Source organism: Centruroides sculpturatus, unplaced genomic scaffold (genome assembly GCF_000671375.1).
Source record: "Centruroides sculpturatus isolate CEXI.00-Female unplaced genomic scaffold, Cexi_2.0 scaffold225, whole genome shotgun sequence".
In the NCBI taxonomy this organism is placed as follows: Eukaryota; Metazoa; Arthropoda; class Arachnida; order Scorpiones; family Buthidae; genus Centruroides; species Centruroides sculpturatus.
This window is the reverse complement of record NW_019384500.1, coordinates 27,258-49,287: the sequence shown is the minus strand read 5'-3', so window position 1 is coordinate 49,287 and position 22,030 is coordinate 27,258. Positions and strand designations below refer to the sequence as shown.

At 31.0% G+C, this 22,030-nt stretch overlaps 3 protein-coding genes across 3 annotated transcripts in view; 2 read left to right on the top strand and 1 right to left on the bottom strand.

The window, feature by feature from the left end:
• Positions 1 to 8,234, top strand: part of LOC111622019 — a 91,680-nt gene extending 83,446 nt beyond the window's left edge. The window contains exons 10-11 of the mRNA XM_023364319.1: positions 2,616 to 2,721; positions 8,079 to 8,234. Of these exons, the coding sequence (XP_023220087.1) occupies positions 2,616 to 2,721; positions 8,079 to 8,234 (262 nt within the window). The remainder of the gene's footprint in view (positions 1 to 2,615; positions 2,722 to 8,078) is intronic.
• Positions 8,235 to 8,734: 500 nt separating this feature from the next.
• Positions 8,735 to 19,464, top strand: LOC111622018. Its single transcript, XM_023364318.1, has 4 exons — positions 8,735 to 9,358; positions 13,117 to 13,222; positions 17,005 to 17,158; positions 19,241 to 19,464. The coding sequence occupies exons 1-4, from the start codon at positions 8,769 to 8,771 to the stop codon at positions 19,462 to 19,464; spliced, it is 1,074 nt and encodes a 357-aa protein (XP_023220086.1). The 5' UTR covers positions 8,735 to 8,768.
• Positions 19,465 to 21,485: 2,021 nt separating this feature from the next.
• LOC111622038 (general transcription factor II-I repeat domain-containing protein 2B-like) lies at positions 21,486 to 22,010 on the bottom strand. Its single transcript, XM_023364349.1, has one exon. The coding sequence runs from the start codon at positions 22,008 to 22,010 to the stop codon at positions 21,486 to 21,488; it is 525 nt and encodes a 174-aa protein (XP_023220117.1).
• Between the last annotated feature and the right edge of the window lie 20 nt (positions 22,011 to 22,030).

The following is a 22,030-nucleotide window of genomic DNA, read 5'->3' as shown; positions in this document are numbered from 1 at the left end:
AGAATTCTGTTATTGTAAATTAATCTTCAAGCTTTCCAAGTTTTGATTCTTTTTTTTACATTCCAATTCTAGTTTTCTTTTGTTTCATTTCTTTGATAGTTATCATTATCATTTTGTGATTTATATTTGTTAATTCATTTGGAATCACAGGCTTTCTTTGGTTTTGAGCTATAATGTAATCTGTTTGACTCTTAATATTTAAGTTGTGCTACCTTGTACCACATATGTATTTGAGAATTCCTGTGCTTGAAGAATGTATTAATTATGAAAAGATCATTGACACAAAGCTTTAATCTAACTTTTGATGATCTAATGTTGTTAACTTGTTTCTAACTGTTGACATTTGGTAGAATTAAATTGTTTGAATTATAAAAAAAATTTGTGTGTGTTTTAAATTTACAAAATTTAAGAAAATTCTTAAAGGAGACAATACATAAAAGTGTCTTCTCATTTGTCCTTTTGCACATGCACAAAGAAAATAACAGTTTTAAGTTGACCTTTCATTTGAGGCTACTTATCTTTCTCAATATGTAAAACATTAAAATAATAGAATAATTTTGTTACATATAAAAAAATACTAAAATTGCAAAGTTTAAATCTATGTTATGTAATTCCAGTGCCCAGTATCTTATCCACTTGGCTAATGCCATTACAAGGAGAAGTGAAACTAATAGACTTAAAAGCTTAACACTCAATTTTCAGAAGTGCTTGAGAAATGGGTCTTATTATTTGGACAAGGAGCTGTTTGGATTTAGGTCTACATGCTCACCAAGTTTCATTCAAATCAAGAGATCCAAACATCAGGCCCTCTCTTTACATGATTTGCAAACTTTGCAAAAAATGTCCCAATTTATGGCATGTATGATGTTTCTTATTATAAGCAATACATGAACCATGGTAGTATGTACTTCCACATCTCAAACATATGGATTTATGGTCATATGCATTGTTTCTATTTATCATTTGAACATTTTTAGGCTTTTTGCCTTTAAGTTCTTGCTTACATTTTACAGTTTTAGTAACTTGCTCTTCATAGTGATTAACTGATTTTGAGTTTGTTCACTTGCTCTGCATATTTTAACAGCTTTTGCCAGCATTAAATTTTCCTCAGCAAGGAGTTTTTTCTATCAACATCACTTAAGACATGAGTACTATTCTGTCTGTGACCAGGCTATCATACAAGGTACCAAATTTGTAAGTTTTACTCTTATTCAACAATGCAATTAAGAAATCATCAAACTTTTTGTTTTCATGTTGAACAATTTTGTTAAATACAAATTTTTCATATATGATGTTTACTTTGGCATGGAATAACCCATAAATACTCCTACTAATGTTTTCAAGGTATTCTTTTGTTCTTCTGAAAAAGTATTGAAAATACTGCTTCTTGGCCAATTTCAGACATAAATACAGCAATTTGTACCTTAGCTGGCTTCCTTTCTAGTTCTATAAGTATTGCATACTATAAAAACTGTTGTTATTGGTCTCTCCATGCTTTACTGGTGGTTTCACTTACTTGGGTTAACAGAACTGGCAGTCTTGGATTAATGTTTCTTTAACTAATGGTAACCTCCCAATCTTTGGTTATTTCAGAACCATTTTCCTTGGTTGACACCAAGTGATGTCTGCCATACTGTTATATCACTGGCAGTAATGAGTGATTCACTTATATAGAATTAAACATGCCAGAGTGTACAAAAAGCTGAATTTATATATTATATTATATAACATATTTATTTATGAACATGCCACAACTAAGAGCCATCTGGTTATATACATGACAAGAACTGATTTTTTCTTTTTTTTTTAAATTTTTGCACAACACAGGAAAAATTTCATACTTTCCATGCAAGAACTGTATTTTCACATCAGCAGAAAACAATAACACTAAATATTAAAATAACAGGATCACTGAATGTGAATCATTATCAACTTTATTTCATCTTTCTACAAAAATCTTATCTTGGATTTTTCACATTTCCAATGCCCTAAATAATTGAAGATCTCCAAACAGCAGTTAGGCTGAAAATTCTGAATATAGTGAATCTCTGTGAGTTTTTTATATATTACTGGGATAGCAGTTTTAAGGTACTCTGGTGCACTACTTAACGTGCAGTCAGGCTACAACTGTAATAATTTACATACTTGTCCAAGACATAGCTATATGTATTAATTATACAATTCTATTTGGATGTATAACTGTTTATCAATGAGTGTATTAATAGTAGTATTAATGTTTTGAATTAATTATAATTCATTGAAATAATGAATTGTAGCAATAACTAATATTGCTGTTATGTTTGTTTATTCAATAGTATTTCTTTTTTAAATTAGATTAATATACAAATAAAATTATAAAATTAAACATTTCTCACAATATTTAGATAATTTAATACCTTATTCAGAACTTAAATACTTTAAATTTTTTAAGTTTATTATACTATTTCATACATTTACATTTAGATAATTAGATAAAGTATCTATTTGTTGATATATTGCATTATAATAGACTAATTTTTAATTTGTAAAGTAGTATATGTATTTAAATATTTTTATATTGAATTAAATGAAAATTATTTTTATTTTGATAAAAACTGATTTTAATTTTTTATTAGGCCATTTATAAATATGAAAAATAACATTAATTCTTCATCTCAACCATTACAAACAGTATTACCTAATGTGGAGTTATCTAAAGAAATATCTAAAAACGATAAGAAGGTATGAAATTTATCTATACTAATATATAAAACAAGAATATTTGTTTGTTTGTTTGTTTGCTGGAGTAATCTCAGAATCTGCTGAATCAATTTTTAAAATTCTTTCAGTATTGGAAAGCTTATTTTTTCCATATGAACAAAGGCATATACTGTTTTCATATTAAAAAAGATGTTTTTACTGCAGCATTTGTCTTGCATAGTTTTATCATCAGTTGTAGCTCCATTAAAGGACAATCCCCTTTATCATCTAGTGGGACTTTTTAAGTTTTATCATCTTATCTATTGAATATCAGTTTTGATTAATGCAGTTTAAGCAGTTATATATATACTTTGTTCATATTGTCTTGGTCATTTGTTTTTTATAATAATACTCTTATATTATCAGATACAACTATAAGGAGCAAATTTACTTCATTTAGATGAAACTAAGCTTCTGTATGTTAACCTGTAGTATTTTTGTTTTCTTTATTTTAATATTAATCCTACCATATTATTATTTAAAAATAAGAATTAGTCTTGTTATATATAAGGCAAGATTGTTTGTTTCTTACTTTAAGGTAATTTCAGAATATACTGAACCAATTGTTTTTAACTCTTTCTCCTTTGGAAAGCTTATTAATTTTCAAAACACATAGTTACCTTAAAACTCAGACTTCTCATTCCTTCTTACTGATTTCATCTCCCCTACAAACTCCAAACTCTTTGATTTCTATATATAAACAGAACCATATTACAGTGAGTCCAAACTCTTTGACCAGTCTGGACCAAATTCTGCATAGTTATTCTTTACAATCCTCCAAAAAATATATACTACTTTAAAACTCAGACCCTCATTCCTTCCATGATTTCATTCTCCACAAATATCAAAATCTTTTGACTGACTGACATCAAACTTTGCATAGTTACTCTCTGCCACCATGCAGGAAATATGTGCTACATTGTATCTTATCAGGGTTGCCAGATCTGAAGGTTAAAAAGTAGCGTGGTTGTGCTCCAAAAGTAGCGGATTTGAACTGTTTGTAGCCCAAACAATAAAAAAGAATTATTTTGCAACTATGCACTTTTACTAATGAAATAAGTTTGTAATATATGTATATACATACACAGTGTATATCAGAATGACGTTTTAAAAATTTGGGGATTGTAGAGGATGAAATTTTGAACGTTTTGATATAAGGAACCTACAGCCGGAAATGAGATACGTATAAAGTTTCTACAGCACTTTGCACGTTCTACGAGGTCGGTATGCTGAACGAAACAGCAGAATGCAGTATTTATGACAAGTTTTATTGACAAAACAGTAGCTTACAATCAAATTGTACATCGAATCAGTGGCTGCACTACTTTAGAGTAAATGTTCAGTGTGACGACCACCAACTTCGTTACATAATGTGCAACGACGAACCATGTTTTGTCCGACTCTCTGTAAGATGCCACGCTCCCCTCTGATGGTATTAAGTGCTGTAAAGATGCGCTCCGTAAGCTTATGAACTGTTCCTACTGGTGTTGCGTACACAAGGGACTCACGTTGACTAGCTGTGTGTTTACATCACAACGCCAGTGGATGCAAGGGGTAACCTGAAGAACGACAAGCACTGAGTACACAACGTCCTGTACACAGGCTCAGTTAGACCACTGTAGTTGTGTGTTTACAGTCTTTCATCCGCAGCAATAACATGACGTCAATGGATGGAAGGGTAACTACCAAAGTGAAGGGCGGTCAAGCACTTCCTACCGCTGTAGATACTTTAGTTCAAATTTCCAACTATAGGTTCCTTATACCAAAACGTTCAAAATTTCATCCTTTACAATCCCCCAAATTTTTAAAACGTCATTCTGATACACCCTGTATATGGACATTCGGTGTATCTGCATCAATTTTCTCTAAATCAAAGCGAGTCATTCGCAGGCGAAGCGATTCATTTTTTGAACTTAGAGACTTAGCGACTGCGGCTTTTCTTTTCAGTTTTAAGGCCATCCTTTTCCATTGTATCAAGAACTGTTGTATCAAAATTTAATAACTTTTGGATCACTTATTGGGAGAGAAAATTGGCAATTCCAACAGCATAATGCTTGTAGTAGACAATCCACAATTTCACAAGCAATGTCGCCTCCGTGCTTGTGAAGTTGTGGATTGTCTACTGGAGCGAACGACTGATGGAAAACGGAAGCAAAGTATCTTAATCTTTGTTAAACGTTGCAACTTTATTTATATACTTAAGTGTAATGAAATTAAATAAAACTTTATTACTTTTGTATAATACAATAAGCGTTTTGCGATTTTATATATGAAAATAAAAAAGTAGCGTATTTTTAAGATTTGTAGCCTGAAGATAATTATCACTAGCCCAAAAAGTAGCGTGTCGCCCAATTTGAAATTTTTGTAGCGAGGGCACTTAAAAAGTAGCCCAATCCGCTACTTGTAGCCCAATCTGGCATCACTGTATCTTATAACAAGGACTGCAAACCATCTCCTTGAGTTCCCAGGCAACACTGGCATTCTTTTGCTAATAAATAAATAATTTGAATTCTCTGAGATATACTTAAGAGGACCATTCTAAGCTATAATTTTAAAACGTGTATTTATGCACTTTTTGACTATTTATAACCAAAAAATACAATTTGGTTATTAACAAATAATTGGTAATCTTAAAATCGTATTTAGTTCATTTGAAGAATAATTATTGTTGGTAAATGTTTCTAAAGCTTCTGTGCTTTACTTTAGATGATTATTTTGTAAAATTTCATTCTATTTTATTATCATTATTATTGTTCAAATCTGAATACAGTTGAAAAGGAACTATACACACTCTTTTCAAAATGTTGTAAATTTAACATTAAAGTTTTTCAAATGTTAATGGTTTTTGTTATGATTACATTAAATGTATTAACTTATTTAACATTTTAAAAAATCCAGCAACAAGTGGCTTAATTTTTCTGGCAAATTTGGTTGTGCCATCTGTTATGATATTTTATTTTAAAAAACTTTTTACATTTTTAATTATTATAAAATGGCAAAATGCTTAATTTTGAGGGTAGGAATGAGTTTAATTACTAAATTAATTAATTACTAAATAATTTTTCACTAGAGGGAGGCTTTAGGTGCCATCTTGTATTAAATTTAACAATTATAATCAGACTAATAAAGCAAGTTACATCGGGAAACTGGAAATAATGTTTCTCAATGTAGTTAGCCTGAGTGAGCAGTTTGAGCAGTAATATGTCACAAATAAAAGATTGTAAGTGATTTATTGTTGAGAAAAGAAAAATATATGATGAAAAGTACAGATAAAAAAATAAAGTGTACAGTAGAGCATCGATTATCCGACTCCCAATTAACTGTCACATCGGTTAACCGACCGTTCTAGTCGGCAAATTTCAAATATCCGCTAGTGATGTGGTACTACAATATTTGGCTATGTCTTGGCTACTTTAATAATATTTTTGTTAAATTTTTGCGTGCTTTAGCTGACAACACTGGCTCGACCATGAAAGGGAGGCCAGTATTTAAACGAGACTTAATTTTCTAATTATGAGTGGTTGTTTGTTTTGTGAGCAATAAAATAATTTAAAAATAATTTTTAACGATATAATAGCGACAATTATTATTTAAAAAAAAATTTTATTAGGCTTAACATCGATGAAAATTCAACGCGAAGTAGGTTAACGATATACTAATATACTAATTACATTTAACTAATTAATAGCAATATACTAATATACTAATTGCATGGGATATACTAATATACTATACTAATAATGTATTTTTTTCATTCTTTTCGATTATCCAATTTTTTCAGTTATCCGACCAACCTGAGTCCCCAATTGAGTCGGATAATCTGCTGTAATACTAAAAAATAATAAAATAAAATCTCACATTTACATATAATAAAATTTCACATTTAAGCAGGAAAAGCCTTTGATAAATTGGAGCCGCTTGTTAAAATCAACCACATTTGAGATTGTGTTCTGTCTCAACTGAGTGAACTATGTCTCCCTCAATCTTTGACAATCCTGGACAGATCCAATTTTGTGTTCCAGTTCCAGAAGATTCCAGAACAATGTCACTACCACAAACTGCTAGTGAGATATTCCAGAAAGTTCCAGAATGTTTTGATTGGAGAAAATTGTGGAAAATTCCCCTCTAATTAGAGCTAGTGAAAGACGCCATCTAGTGGGGATGAGACAGTACTACTGCCACTACAGCCACTGTAACAGTGAGAGCAAGAGTAGCACATAGGGCCGTCCTTTATGGCTCTCTTGCTTTATATTCCAAAAAACAGCACCCAAAAATGTCAAAATACTTTTTTGTTATTAAGCATCAAAGAGGCAAAAGTCAACATATTCGTTTTTTGATTATATCTTATCTCAGAGTTAATTATATTTTCCAGAAATTATTTTATGCATGTGCTGGGATTTCATGGAAATTTTTTTTTTTTAAACTCTGAAATGAAACTGCAAAAGTCATCCCAGAAGCCTGAACTCACTTACCGCTCATCCACGCAATTAATATTTATTAAAATAATTTATAATTGGAAAAGTAACATAATGTACCAGTAGTTGTTTGGCTTTACAGATTATGATTTGTAAATAAAATAAAAAGAAAAACTAATTTCAATTCAGATGTCAAAATATTTATTAAGATGTAAAATCTTTAATAATTAAATTAATTAATAAACAGTAAAGACAGCATAGCTTCGACAAATTATTAAAGTTGGTTTAATTAATAACTAAGATATTTGTGATTATAATTTTACATCATGTACTATTATATATTTAATTTTCAGTCTTTCATTGATTATGCTCATTTGGTCTATGGCTATGCCTTCCCTTTTGGAAAACTTTGATAGGGATCTTAATAAAATTTACTTAGATTTTAATAAATTATGCAACTTACATTATATTCAGAATCCTAGCTTTCCAAGGATTAGATTAAGTTTTACTTAATTTTTTGATTGTGTCAAATATTTTGATTGCTTACTTTATTTAAAATTTTTTAATTGATTTATTTTTTATGATCAATTGTTTTTACATGTCCCTTTGAAAAAACCTATGTCTTTCATCTTGTGTTCACTCCATATTTTCATTTGAGAGAATCTCAAAGGTCTTTTTTTCATCATAATTCTCAAAATTTAAATAATTTTGATAATTTTTTCTTAATTTTTCATGTTTTAAGTTAAAATGTAAAACTGTGTTATACAGTTTTTAATTTTGTATAATTGTTGTCTTTGTTTTTATGTATATTTGTTAATTTTGTGGGGTAGATATCAACTGTCCTTCAGGTCTTTTCTATTTATTTGTAAAAATAAATAAATAAATTTATGAGAGCTTATTTTAATGGAATAAAATTATTTTCAGAAAAATGAACAAACAGAAAAATGTGAATTACAGTTAACAATAGGTGGTGATTCTGTAGAAGATAAAACATCAAGAGCTAAAAATAAAAAAGATAATAATATAGCTGAAAAAGATAGAATNCAATCTCACCCATACGGACACGTTAGGCTCAATTAATTTATGTTCTCCTACATTATAAGATGAAAGTAAAATAAAGTGTTTCATTGGGAGTTTTAATAATTATGAAAAAAAATACTATTTTACTTCTAAAGATGAAATAAAAAATAAACTAAAGTGCGATGAGTGATATTTACTTTCAGCAAGTCTCCGCTGTTAAATGATGCGCAAACACAATACATAGATATTACATGAAGTAACAAGTAGAGACTTGTAAAACATAGGTAATAATATGCAGCAAGAAACCTCAAAATTTCTCTCTTAGGCAAGTCTTCAAGATCCAACTTTTCGTATAATAAATAATGGAAAGAAAACCTGACATGGTAAATTATTATTGAAATGCGAGATTTCCCGGGATTTTCTCGTAGTGAATAAATGGCGAGAATCCCGGGAAAGAAACCCTAGTTTGAACCAATCTTGTTTGTTTTTCCACTAAATATTCCAATCACAAACAAAAAGAAATAACATTATTTTTTTAAAAAGTTGTTTTATTTCTTCTTTAGGAGTAACAGTTCATCAACAAATCCAAAGCCTATGCCTTTACACAGAGCTCATTTTGCATTTTCCTGTCCTATACTTCCTAGTCATACATCATTTATTACAAGGGCAACTCAAACTGATCCAATTGATTCAACTTTCAGCTCATTTAGGACTTCAAATGGTGAACATCTTTTTGAAAATCTCAGATCAAACAGTTATTGTAAAACTTTAAATAGAACAAATGCATTGAACACTGATAATAGAACTGTTGGAAATAGCATTCCTGATTACAAAGTGGCCTGTGCTGCTCAAAGTCTTAAAACATGTCTGCTTGCTGTGCCAAATGCAATTTGTTTCCAAGAAAGAATAGATTCACCAATCTCTCCTAGTTTCCCAAGAAACAGAAGTTTTAGTTTTGTAACTGCTATTAAAAAAGGGAATCCACATTTAATAGATGCAACAGATAGTTATTATTGTACAAATGTAGAAGAAAAATTTTCACAGTCTGCTACAGATTCTTTAACTAAAGATAATGTCCATTCTGAAGTGCCAAATATTTCTTATTGTAATTCATACAGTAATATTGGAAAAGAATATAGCCCACAAATAAAACCATGTCCAAATGAAGATAAGGAATATAATAGGTGAGAATATTGATTTTCTTTTATATCTTCTATAATAAAATACATGAGAGTCACTTTATAGCAACTCTTAATTTAGTAATGTGCCACAATATATTGACCAATAAGTAAGATTCTGAATGATCTCCCAAAAGTGTGAAGCTTGTTTACTATCAATATAATTTCTTTTCCCCTGTCTTTTTTTACCTTGTGACATCAAAGGAAACTAATGTTTATGAGCATGTGCCAACTGTGTCACCTCTTGATAGCTGATGTTTGTCGTCTTTGGAATGTTGAGAATGCCATCTAACCACTATTTTTGTGGTTTTCTTCTGGCTCTAAATCTACTGTCTTCTTGTGAAGGCAATATATTGTAAGATGTTCAATGCAAAAGGAGTTATAATAAAGCATGATATCCAAGGAACAACTTTTATTTCAGATTATTTACAGATACCAATCTTTATACATTTTCCAGGTTTCTCTGTGATAACAATACAAACAAATGAATTCTTTGCATAACTGATTCCGTTACAATTACCAATCCGATACTATTAACATACAATAATACGTATCCTATGATCGTGGATCAATTCTTAATCTACTTAAATACTAAATGAACGATAGATTTATTGATAGAAGGGAAAAGAAGAAGAATTGATAGGACAGGGGGTAACCAAATTCTCAGCAAATAACTTCGTGTGATTGCTCATTTCCAACTTCCACATCCTGATGGATGTTCTCTTCTGAACCCTTTCGTCTCTTCAAAAATATGATTTCTCTGAGGAAGATTTATCTCAAAGTCTGGCTTCTTATTTTCTCATAAGTCTCCTATTCTGAGGTCTGACTCACCAGCTCTGGTTGATCTTGAAAAACTCAGTCTTACTGGTACATGACTTGCTTCCTCCGTGTCTGGCCGAAGAATGTCCTCCTGAAACAAGGTTTTGCCCTCAGGGCTTCTTGTAGTCTATTGTTAACTTCCCACACCCTGTTGGGGAAGGGTTGGATCAGAATTTCTTAGAAGTATGGAAACAATAGAACAAAAAAAATGGACAGAGAGACAGGATTAAAAGAGATAAAATATGAAATTAAAATTATACAAAAAAAAATATGGCATACTGCCACAATATAACAAATCAACAATTGTCATTCTTAACAAGACAAATATGTAGAATTCTGTTATTGTAAATTAATCTTCAAGCTTTCCAAGTTTTGATTCTTTTTTTTACATTCCAATTCTAGTTTTCTTTTGTTTCATTTCTTTGATAGTTATCATTATCATTTTGTGATTTATATTTGTTAATTCATTTGGAATCACAGGCTTTCTTTGGTTTTGAGCTATAATGTAATCTGTTTGACTCTTAATATTTAAGTTGTGCTACCTTGTACCACATATGTATTTGAGAATTCCTGTGCTTGAAGAATGTATTAATTATGAAAAGATCATTGACACAAAGCTTTAATCTAACTTTTGATGATCTAATGTTGTTAACTTGTTTCTAACTGTTGACATTTGGTAGAATTAAATTGTTTGAATTATAAAAAAAATTTGTGTGTGTTTTAAATTTACAAAATTTAAGAAAATTCTTAAAGGAGACAATACATAAAAGTGTCTTCTCATTTGTCCTTTTGCACATGCACAAAGAAAATAACAGTTTTAAGTTGACCTTTCATTTGAGGCTACTTATCTTTCTCAATATGTAAAACATTAAAATAATAGAATAATTTTGTTACATATAAAAAAATACTAAAATTGCAAAGTTTAAATCTATGTTATGTAATTCCAGTGCCCAGTATCTTATCCACTTGGCTAATGCCATTACAAGGAGAAGTGAAACTAATAGACTTAAAAGCTTAACACTCAATTTTCAGAAGTGCTTGAGAAATGGGTCTTATTATTTGGACAAGGAGCTGTTTGGATTTAGGTCTACATGCTCACCAAGTTTCATTCAAATCAAGAGATCCAAACATCAGGCCCTCTCTTTACATGATTTGCAAACTTTGCAAAAAATGTCCCAATTTATGGCATGTATGATGTTTCTTATTATAAGCAATACATGAACCATGGTAGTATGTACTTCCACATCTCAAACATATGGATTTATGGTCATATGCATTGTTTCTATTTATCATTTGAACATTTTTAGGCTTTTTGCCTTTAAGTTCTTGCTTACATTTTACAGTTTTAGTAACTTGCTCTTCATAGTGATTAACTGATTTTGAGTTTGTTCACTTGCTCTGCATATTTTAACAGCTTTTGCCAGCATTAAATTTTCCTCAGCAAGGAGTTTTTTCTATCAACATCACTTAAGACATGAGTACTATTCTGTCTGTGACCAGGCTATCATACAAGGTACCAAATTTGTAAGTTTTACTCTTATTCAACAATGCAATTAAGAAATCATCAAACTTTTTGTTTTCATGTTGAACAATTTTGTTAAATACAAATTTTTCATATATGATGTTTACTTTGGCATGGAATAACCCATAAATACTCCTACTAATGTTTTCAAGGTATTCTTTTGTTCTTCTGAAAAAGTATTGAAAATACTGCTTCTTGGCCAATTTCAGACATAAATACAGCAATTTGTACCTTAGCTGGCTTCCTTTCTAGTTCTATAAGTATTGCATACTATAAAAACTGTTGTTATTGGTCTCTCCATGCTTTACTGGTGGTTTCACTTACTTGGGTTAACAGAACTGGCAGTCTTGGATTAATGTTTCTTTAACTAATGGTAACCTCCCAATCTTTGGTTATTTCAGAACCATTTTCCTTGGTTGACACCAAGTGATGTCTGCCATACTGTTATATCACTGGCAGTAATGAGTGATTCACTTATATAGAATTAAACATGCCAGAGTGTACAAAAAGCTGAATTTATATATTATATTATATAACATATTTATTTATGAACATGCCACAACTAAGAGCCATCTGGTTATATACATGACAAGAACTGATTTTTTCTTTTTTTTTTAAATTTTTGCACAACACAGGAAAAATTTCATACTTTCCATGCAAGAACTGTATTTTCACATCAGCAGAAAACAATAACACTAAATATTAAAATAACAGGATCACTGAATGTGAATCATTATCAACTTTATTTCATCTTTCTACAAAAATCTTATCTTGGATTTTTCACATTTCCAATGCCCTAAATAATTGAAGATCTCCAAACAGCAGTTAGGCTGAAAATTCTGAATATAGTGAATCTCTGTGAGTTTTTTATATATTACTGGGATAGCAGTTTTAAGGTACTCTGGTGCACTACTTAACGTGCAGTCAGGCTACAACTGTAATAATTTACATACTTGTCCAAGACATAGCTATATGTATTAATTATACAATTCTATTTGGATGTATAACTGTTTATCAATGAGTGTATTAATAGTAGTATTAATGTTTTGAATTAATTATAATTCATTGAAATAATGAATTGTAGCAATAACTAATATTGCTGTTATGTTTGTTTATTCAATAGTATTTCTTTTTTAAATTAGATTAATATACAAATAAAATTATAAAATTAAACATTTCTCACAATATTTAGATAATTTAATACCTTATTCAGAACTTAAATACTTTAAATTTTTTAAGTTTATTATACTATTTCATACATTTACATTTAGATAATTAGATAAAGTATCTATTTGTTGATATATTGCATTATAATAGACTAATTTTTAATTTGTAAAGTAGTATATGTATTTAAATATTTTTATATTGAATTAAATGAAAATTATTTTTATTTTGATAAAAACTGATTTTAATTTTTTATTAGGCCATTTATAAATATGAAAAATAACATTAATTCTTCATCTCAACCATTACAAACAGTATTACCTAATGTGGAGTTATCTAAAGAAATATCTAAAAACGATAAGAAGGTATGAAATTTATCTATACTAATATATAAAACAAGAATATTTGTTTGTTTGTTTGTTTGCTGGAGTAATCTCAGAATCTGCTGAATCAATTTTTAAAATTCTTTCAGTATTGGAAAGCTTATTTTTTCCATATGAACAAAGGCATATACTGTTTTCATATTAAAAAAGATGTTTTTACTGCAGCATTTGTCTTGCATAGTTTTATCATCAGTTGTAGCTCCATTAAAGGACAATCCCCTTTATCATCTAGTGGGACTTTTTAAGTTTTATCATCTTATCTATTGAATATCAGTTTTGATTAATGCAGTTTAAGCAGTTATATATATACTTTGTTCATATTGTCTTGGTCATTTGTTTTTTATAATAATACTCTTATATTATCAGATACAACTATAAGGAGCAAATTTACTTCATTTAGATGAAACTAAGCTTCTGTATGTTAACCTGTAGTATTTTTGTTTTCTTTATTTTAATATTAATCCTACCATATTATTATTTAAAAATAAGAATTAGTCTTGTTATATATAAGGCAAGATTGTTTGTTTCTTACTTTAAGGTAATTTCAGAATATACTGAACCAATTGTTTTTAACTCTTTCTCCTTTGGAAAGCTTATTAATTTTCAAAACACATAGTTACCTTAAAACTCAGACTTCTCATTCCTTCTTACTGATTTCATCTCCCCTACAAACTCCAAACTCTTTGATTTCTATATATAAACAGAACCATATTACAGTGAGTCCAAACTCTTTGACCAGTCTGGACCAAATTCTGCATAGTTATTCTTTACAATCCTCCAAAAAATATATACTACTTTAAAACTCAGACCCTCATTCCTTCCATGATTTCATTCTCCACAAATATCAAAATCTTTTGACTGACTGACATCAAACTTTGCATAGTTACTCTCTGCCACCATGCAGGAAATATGTGCTACATTGTATCTTATCAGGGTTGCCAGATCTGAAGGTTAAAAAGTAGCGTGGTTGTGCTCCAAAAGTAGCGGATTTGAACTGTTTGTAGCCCAAACAATAAAAAAGAATTATTTTGCAACTATGCACTTTTACTAATGAAATAAGTTTGTAATATATGTATATACATACACAGTGTATATCAGAATGACGTTTTAAAAATTTGGGGATTGTAGAGGATGAAATTTTGAACGTTTTGATATAAGGAACCTACAGCCGGAAATGAGATACGTATAAAGTTTCTACAGCACTTTGCACGTTCTACGAGGTCGGTATGCTGAACGAAACAGCAGAATGCAGTATTTATGACAAGTTTTATTGACAAAACAGTAGCTTACAATCAAATTGTACATCGAATCAGTGGCTGCACTACTTTAGAGTAAATGTTCAGTGTGACGACCACCAACTTCGTTACATAATGTGCAACGACGAACCATGTTTTGTCCGACTCTCTGTAAGATGCCACGCTCCCCTCTGATGGTATTAAGTGCTGTAAAGATGCGCTCCGTAAGCTTATGAACTGTTCCTACTGGTGTTGCGTACACAAGGGACTCACGTTGACTAGCTGTGTGTTTACATCACAACGCCAGTGGATGCAAGGGGTAACCTGAAGAACGACAAGCACTGAGTACACAACGTCCTGTACACAGGCTCAGTTAGACCACTGTAGTTGTGTGTTTACAGTCTTTCATCCGCAGCAATAACATGACGTCAATGGATGGAAGGGTAACTACCAAAGTGAAGGGCGGTCAAGCACTTCCTACCGCTGTAGATACTTTAGTTCAAATTTCCAACTATAGGTTCCTTATACCAAAACGTTCAAAATTTCATCCTTTACAATCCCCCAAATTTTTAAAACGTCATTCTGATACACCCTGTATATGGACATTCGGTGTATCTGCATCAATTTTCTCTAAATCAAAGCGAGTCATTCGCAGGCGANATGAAAGGGAGGCCAGTATTTAAACGAGACTTAATTTTCTAATTATGAGTGGTTGTTTGTTTTGTGAGCAATAAAATAATTTAAAAATAATTTTTAACGATATAATAGCGACAATTATTATTTAAAAAAAAATTTTATTAGGCTTAACATCGATGAAAATTCAACGCGAAGTAGGTTAACGATATACTAATATACTAATTACATTTAACTAATTAATAGCAATATACTAATATACTAATTGCATGGGATATACTAATATACTATACTAATAATGTATTTTTTTCATTCTTTTCGATTATCCAATTTTTTCAGTTATCCGACCAACCTGAGTCCCCAATTGAGTCGGATAATCTGCTGTAATACTAAAAAATAATAAAATAAAATCTCACATTTACATATAATAAAATTTCACATTTAAGCAGGAAAAGCCTTTGATAAATTGGAGCCGCTTGTTAAAATCAACCACATTTGAGATTGTGTTCTGTCTCAACTGAGTGAACTATGTCTCCCTCAATCTTTGACAATCCTGGACAGATCCAATTTTGTGTTCCAGTTCCAGAAGATTCCAGAACAATGTCACTACCACAAACTGCTAGTGAGATATTCCAGAAAGTTCCAGAATGTTTTGATTGGAGAAAATTGTGGAAAATTCCCCTCTAATTAGAGCTAGTGAAAGACGCCATCTAGTGGGGATGAGACAGTACTACTGCCACTACAGCCACTGTAACAGTGAGAGCAAGAGTAGCACATAGGGCCGTCCTTTATGGCTCTCTTGCTTTATATTCCAAAAAACAGCACCCAAAAATGTCAAAATACTTTTTTGTTATTAAGCATCAAAGAGGCAAAAGTCAACATATTCGTTTTTTGATTATATCTTATCTCAGAGTTAATTATATTTTCCAGAAATTATTTTATGCATGTGCTGGGATTTCATGGAAATTTTTTTTTTTAAATTCTGAAATGAAACTGCAAAAGTCATCCCAGAAGCCTGAACTCACTTACCGCTCATCCATGCAATTAATATTTATTAAAATAATTTATAATTGGAAAAGTAACATAATGTACCAGTAGTTGTTTGGCTTTACAGATTATGATTTGTAAATAAAATAAAAAGAAAAACTAATTTCAATTCAGATGTCAAAATATTTATTAAGATGTAAAATCTTTAATAATTAAATTAATTAATAAACAGTAAAGACAGCATAGCTTCGACAAATTATTAAAGTTGGTTTAATTAATAACTAAGATATTTGTGATTATAATTTTACATCATGTACTATTATATATTTAATTTTCAGTCTTTCATTGATTATGCTCATTTGGTCTATGGCTATGCCTTCCCTTTTGGAAAACTTTGATAGGGATCTTAATAAAATTTACTTAGATTTTAATAAATTATGCAACTTACATTATATTCAGAATCCTAGCTTTCCAAGGATTAGATTAAGTTTTACTTAATTTTTTGATTGTGTCAAATATTTTGATTGCTTACTTTATTTAAAATTTTTTAATTGATTTATTTTTTATGATCAATTGTTTTTACATGTCCCTTTGAAAAAACCTATGTCTTTCATCTTGTGTTCACTCCATATTTTCATTTGAGAGAATCTCAAAGGTCTTTTTTTCATCATAATTCTCAAAATTTAAATAATTTTGATAATTTTTTCTTAATTTTTCATGTTTTAAGTTAAAATGTAAAACTGTGTTATACAGTTTTTAATTTTGTATAATTGTTGTCTTTGTTTTTATGTATATTTGTTAATTTTGTGGGGTAGATATCAACTGTCCTTCAGGTCTTTTCTATTTATTTGTAAAAATAAATAAATAAATTTATGAGAGCTTATTTTAATGGAATAAAATTATTTTCAGAAAAATGAACAAACAGAAAAATGTGAATTACAGTTAACAATAGGTGGTGATTCTGTAGAAGATAAAACATCAAGAGCTAAAAATAAAAAAGATAATAATATAGCTGAAAAAGATAGAATAAGTAGAAATGTAAAAAGAAGATTTTCTGGATCAGGTATTTGTATATTTTAAGCATCAGTTGTATTTAGAATAGTATAACTTTGATTTTTTTTTGCAATGTATGTTTTCTAGAATTGAAAATGTTAAATTAGTTTAAAATGAAAAGATAACTTTATGTTGTTATTGTTTTTCCTTTTGTTCAGTTTTCTAATAAATGCTCAGTTTTTCATGATTGTTTTAATACTCTCAGTTGCTAGTGTTTTGTTTTTTTTAATCAAAATTTTAATACAATCTGGTTTTAATTTAATATTTTGAAAGATTTATCTATTATGTAATTCTGTAAAGGTTGAAGTAGCCTTTTTCTAGAAGGTTATATTAATGGGACAATGAAAACAACAATGATGATTGATAATTGATGGCAAGGACAATGATAACTCTCCCTTATTAGTCACTAGCTTGTTAAATGAGTAATCTTTTCTAATGTAATTTTAATGAATCGTTGCACCACATTTTAACTGATCCTATAATAGTAACAACAAATTTTTTATAAAACCAAACAACTTTTTTGTACAGTAGATCCCCCTATAATGCGTAGATACATTCCACGCTATACGAATTTCACGTTGTAGGAATCCTTAAATACATGTGCCAATCGCAGCTCGACACGTGTGAAGTTTACGACTACGGCTGTTTGAAAGGTTTTCTTCCATAAAATTAATCAATTCTAGATTAATTCGACTCAACATTTCCAAAACACATATAATTTTTTGGGAATAATCCATATAAACTATGCTATAAACAAAAAATTGTAGGATTACTTACCAAGTGTGCACCGTTGGACGTCGCCATTGCTCAAGCTTGTTTTCGTCGCGCAGCAGTGCACCAAACGGCAGGCGATTTCTGATAAGTTATTTTTCTGCGAAAAATTTGTTGAACTTTGAAGACATCATTAATAGAAATAATATTAATGGCCATTGAATAAGAAATATTTCTTTCACAAGAAATGTATAAAATTACAATACTGTATTAGACTTACAGTACGTAATTTACATACTGTACAGACGATAGTAAACTCAATTTACCCGCCTAAACTCTCCTTAGCGTGGCGCTGGACGGCGGAAAGTAGTTTGGCTGCTCGTCCACTATTGGTCCAGATTCGACCAATCCTGTCGCGATGACGTTTTACAAGTCCCTTTTAGCATCTTTATACGAATACTGTTGCAATTTTTTCGCCACGTTATAGGAATCTCCGTTATAGGAACCCGCATTATAGGGGGGTCTACTGTATGTTAAATAATACTCATTAATTTTCATATTTTTATTTAAAGGCATATAATTTTTATATGCATTTTATTAATTTACTTTATTTGTCTGTCCATTCATCTGTCCAGATAAAGTAATTCAGTTTTCACCCATGTCCAATTTCTGATCTAGTTGAAATTTTCATACATATGTATTCCTGATGACAATACACTTTTTTTAGACTTTGCAAACAGTTTTAGCAATTAGCAACAAATTAGGGAAAATTGAAATTTGTAAGTAAAATCTGATAACAGATGCCCCTTTTTAGTCTCACAGTCTAGATAAAACCATATAACTCAATTTTATCTACTTTCCAATAAAATATTAAATCAAGACAAATTTTAATAATTCATGTTCCATTTATAAAACTAAAAAGTAGAAAATAAACATTATAAAAAAGTTTTAAAGGCATTTTATTCAATACTCAAAGAGCCATTTCGATCCATTTTCCACAGAAAAGAAAACACTGAGAGTCACAAAACCCTTTTGACATCTAAAATGAAGATAACATTTTATATATCCTTTTTACTTTTACACTATTCTTTTAAAAACTATTGTGTGTTGCATTTATGAAATAAATAAACTGCTAAAGAGAAATATTGATCATTACCTCAGAATGAAATTTGATTGAGATGGTGATGGAATATTCCATCTAAATCAAAAACATTTTATAACTGACAAACTAATAGAATTTGGACTCCAAGGTGCAAAAACCAGCAAGATTCCGCTTGATCCTGGATATTTCAAAATTAAAGAGAGGGGACCAAGAATGGTAACAAACTGTACCTCAAGGGTATAATTAGTTTACTGTACCTTGCAACTAACACACACCTAGATATATTGGCAGCAGTTTCCATCCTCACCCAATGTACTAAGAAACCAAGAACAGCTGACTGGAATGAGGTGAAGAGGATGTTTCAATATCTGAAGGGAACAGCTGATTGGAAGTTGAAATTGGGTGAGAAGAGCAATGCTAGAACCACACTAGAATGCTTTGTCAACTCAGATTGGGCAGGTGATAATACAGATCAAAAGTCGCATACAGGGATATGTCTTTAAATATCAAGACAGTCTTGAATCCTGGTACAGTAAAAAGCAAAGCAATGTGACACTGTTCTCGACTGAATCTGAGTATGTTGCACTTTGTGAATCCACCCAGGAGGCTGCTTGGCTGAAGCAAGTGTTTCTGGACCTTGGGAAATTGTCAATAAGAAAGTAACTGTGTACAAGGATAGTAACTGTGTACAAGGATAACCAAAGTTGTATGAAAGTATCAGAGAATGATTGTGTTAATCAACATATGAAGCATGTTGATGTCAAATATCATTTTGTAAGAAATGAAGTGAAGAATAGGAATGTATGTATTATGTTCTGCTCTACCAAGGAAATAGTAGCAGACATTTTAACAAAACCAGTGTATACTGGAAAACACATTAAATGTGCTAGACAACTTGGACTCTATGACTGTAAGCAAAATGGGACAAATCAATGAGGGGGGGAGTGTTAAATTTCTCTCCTGTCATTACCTATGTGTGTAGCAATGATTTGTGTTATATAACCTTTGTATTATTTTTCTAACAAACTGCCATGATGTGGCGTCTCTATCAAGCCCGCCACTTTTTGGTTCAATATGACTTTGAAACAGACCAAAGTAGTCATGTGTGATTTTAAACTTACTTGTAAGGTATCCTACTCACTATCTGTGAACACATAACTTGCAACAGTGATATATTTAACAACTCTATTTGTGATTCTGAGCAAGAATGACCTCTGACAGGTAACATCTTCAAGATCAGCTGTTATGCGTTTGAACTTGGACACCCATATATCTTTGTCAGCTATATCAGCCAGTTCCATCTCAAGGTTAGGTTGACTTACTCCTGCAAATGCAGTCATAGTCAATAGGGATGGATTGATGGTCAGAGGAGTGACAGGAAAGGATACTGTGTTCTTTTCTTTTCTGAATTCACAGAATCGTTTCCCAAAAGATGAGTTTGCATTGTGGTGATTGCAAACTGCAAATACTCCAGATTTTTTAAACCATGATCTTGTTTGAACACTCTCAAAGAGGAAAAGTGAGACAGTGAGCCTGTATGTAAATCTCTGGCAAACACTTCCAACTTGTGCTTGAATGCCAAAACCTCCTCCAGCATGTATGAAGGGCCAAGAGGGGAAAAAAATTTCAAAACAAATAATGATTTTAAGAGCTATTGTTATCATCTCCATTGCCATCTGGACTGCCGAGTGGTAACGATCAACGACATGTGGGAGTGGTTGAGTCAGAGATTAATGCCTCATTTACAAACAACACAGCCCATTTATTAGACAAATAAAGTACTATTGTCACAAAGGGAAATTGTTACAAAGTCTGTGTAGATTTTGATGCCTAGTCTTCAAAGAAGAAGAGGAAAGCAATGATGGTGGTTTCCTATCGCTGCCAGATGTTACATTCTAAGTCCAGTTCTTGAACAGGAAATGATGTCTGGTGAATGCAGATTGGAATTTCCTAAGGTTCTCTCAATGAAGGTTTATAACTTTTGGAGGGACATCAACAAAGGACAAAGATGGAACCTTGTGGAAAACACCCCACCAAGGGACATAGCTTCATGGAATGCCACAACAAAGAAGGAAGTGTCCTTGTGGCCTGGACTTAAATATCTTGTGGGCTCGCAAATCATTATTTTATTGGTTATTAATCCCCTCTCTAGGTCCCCTAATTGTTCTTTTTTTGTTACCAGGTGAAATTGGACCAGATTGGTTCCTGAGAAAGACGATTGTTTATTAATACAATTTGACATCGTCTTTTGTTCAGTGGTGAACAAACCTTGTACCTTATCTAACATTTCCTTTTTTGTTCATCTTGTCTTATAAAAAATTAAATTTACTAAATTTTTCTCCTTTTTTATCATGTGGTCTTAATATTTATTTTCCCCTTTTCATTTATAATTTAGTTCCCTTAATTTTAATTAATTGCAAAGATCAAGATTTGTTTTTATTTGGATATATCGTTAAAACAATGTTCTTCATCCCAGCCAGGCCTCACACATATGCAGCACTGTTCCTCCTTTCCTCTGAAGAGTTCAGTTCAGCATGTTCAGGTGTTCTGTCATATCTACCATGAACTGTAGCTTTTCCAGCCATTCAGGCTGTTTCAGTGCAGGAAAGGTGAACCCTTTACTGCCCAAGAAAGTTTTCACCTTTTCCAGACATGCAGAAAAGCCTTTCAGCACCTTCTCTCTGGTCAGCCACCAGACTTTATTATGCAACAATATATCAAAATGTGTGCTTTCCAGCTTGTCCAGTAACAAATGGAACTGATGGCAATTTAAGCTTTTTGCCATTATTTTATTGACAATCTGAATGACAAAATTCATTAATTCTGTGCATTCTGGAGGAAATGTTTGAGCACACAATGTCTCTTGGTGCAAGATGCAGTGAAATGTCAGAAGCTTTCCATCCAGAAACTTCTGCAATAAAGTCACAAAGTTCTTTTGCACTCCTGTCATACTCAGTGCCCCATCAGTAGCCACTGACACCAGGTGGGTGGTGTTTATTTCTCTGGCTCTCAAACAATCAAAGACAGCTTCACAGATGTTCTCTCCCATGTCTGGCCTTTCAGTGATAT

Bases quoted from the DNA above. Each gene is read 5' to 3' on its own strand.
- LOC111622018 (XM_023364318.1), top strand. From the start codon at position 8,769: ATGCCTTTACACAGAGCTCATTTTGCATTTTCCTGTCCTATACTTCCT. The intron at 9,359-13,116 runs GTGAGAATATTG...ATTTTTTATTAG, and splicing joins GAAGATAAGGAATATAATAG to GCCATTTATAAATATGAAAA. The intron at 13,223-17,004 runs GTATGAAATTTA...AATTATTTTCAG, and splicing joins TATCTAAAAACGATAAGAAG to AAAAATGAACAAACAGAAAA.
- LOC111622038 (XM_023364349.1), bottom strand. From the start codon at position 22,010: ATGGGAGAGAACATCTGTGAAGCTGTCTTTGATTGTTTGAGAGCCAGA.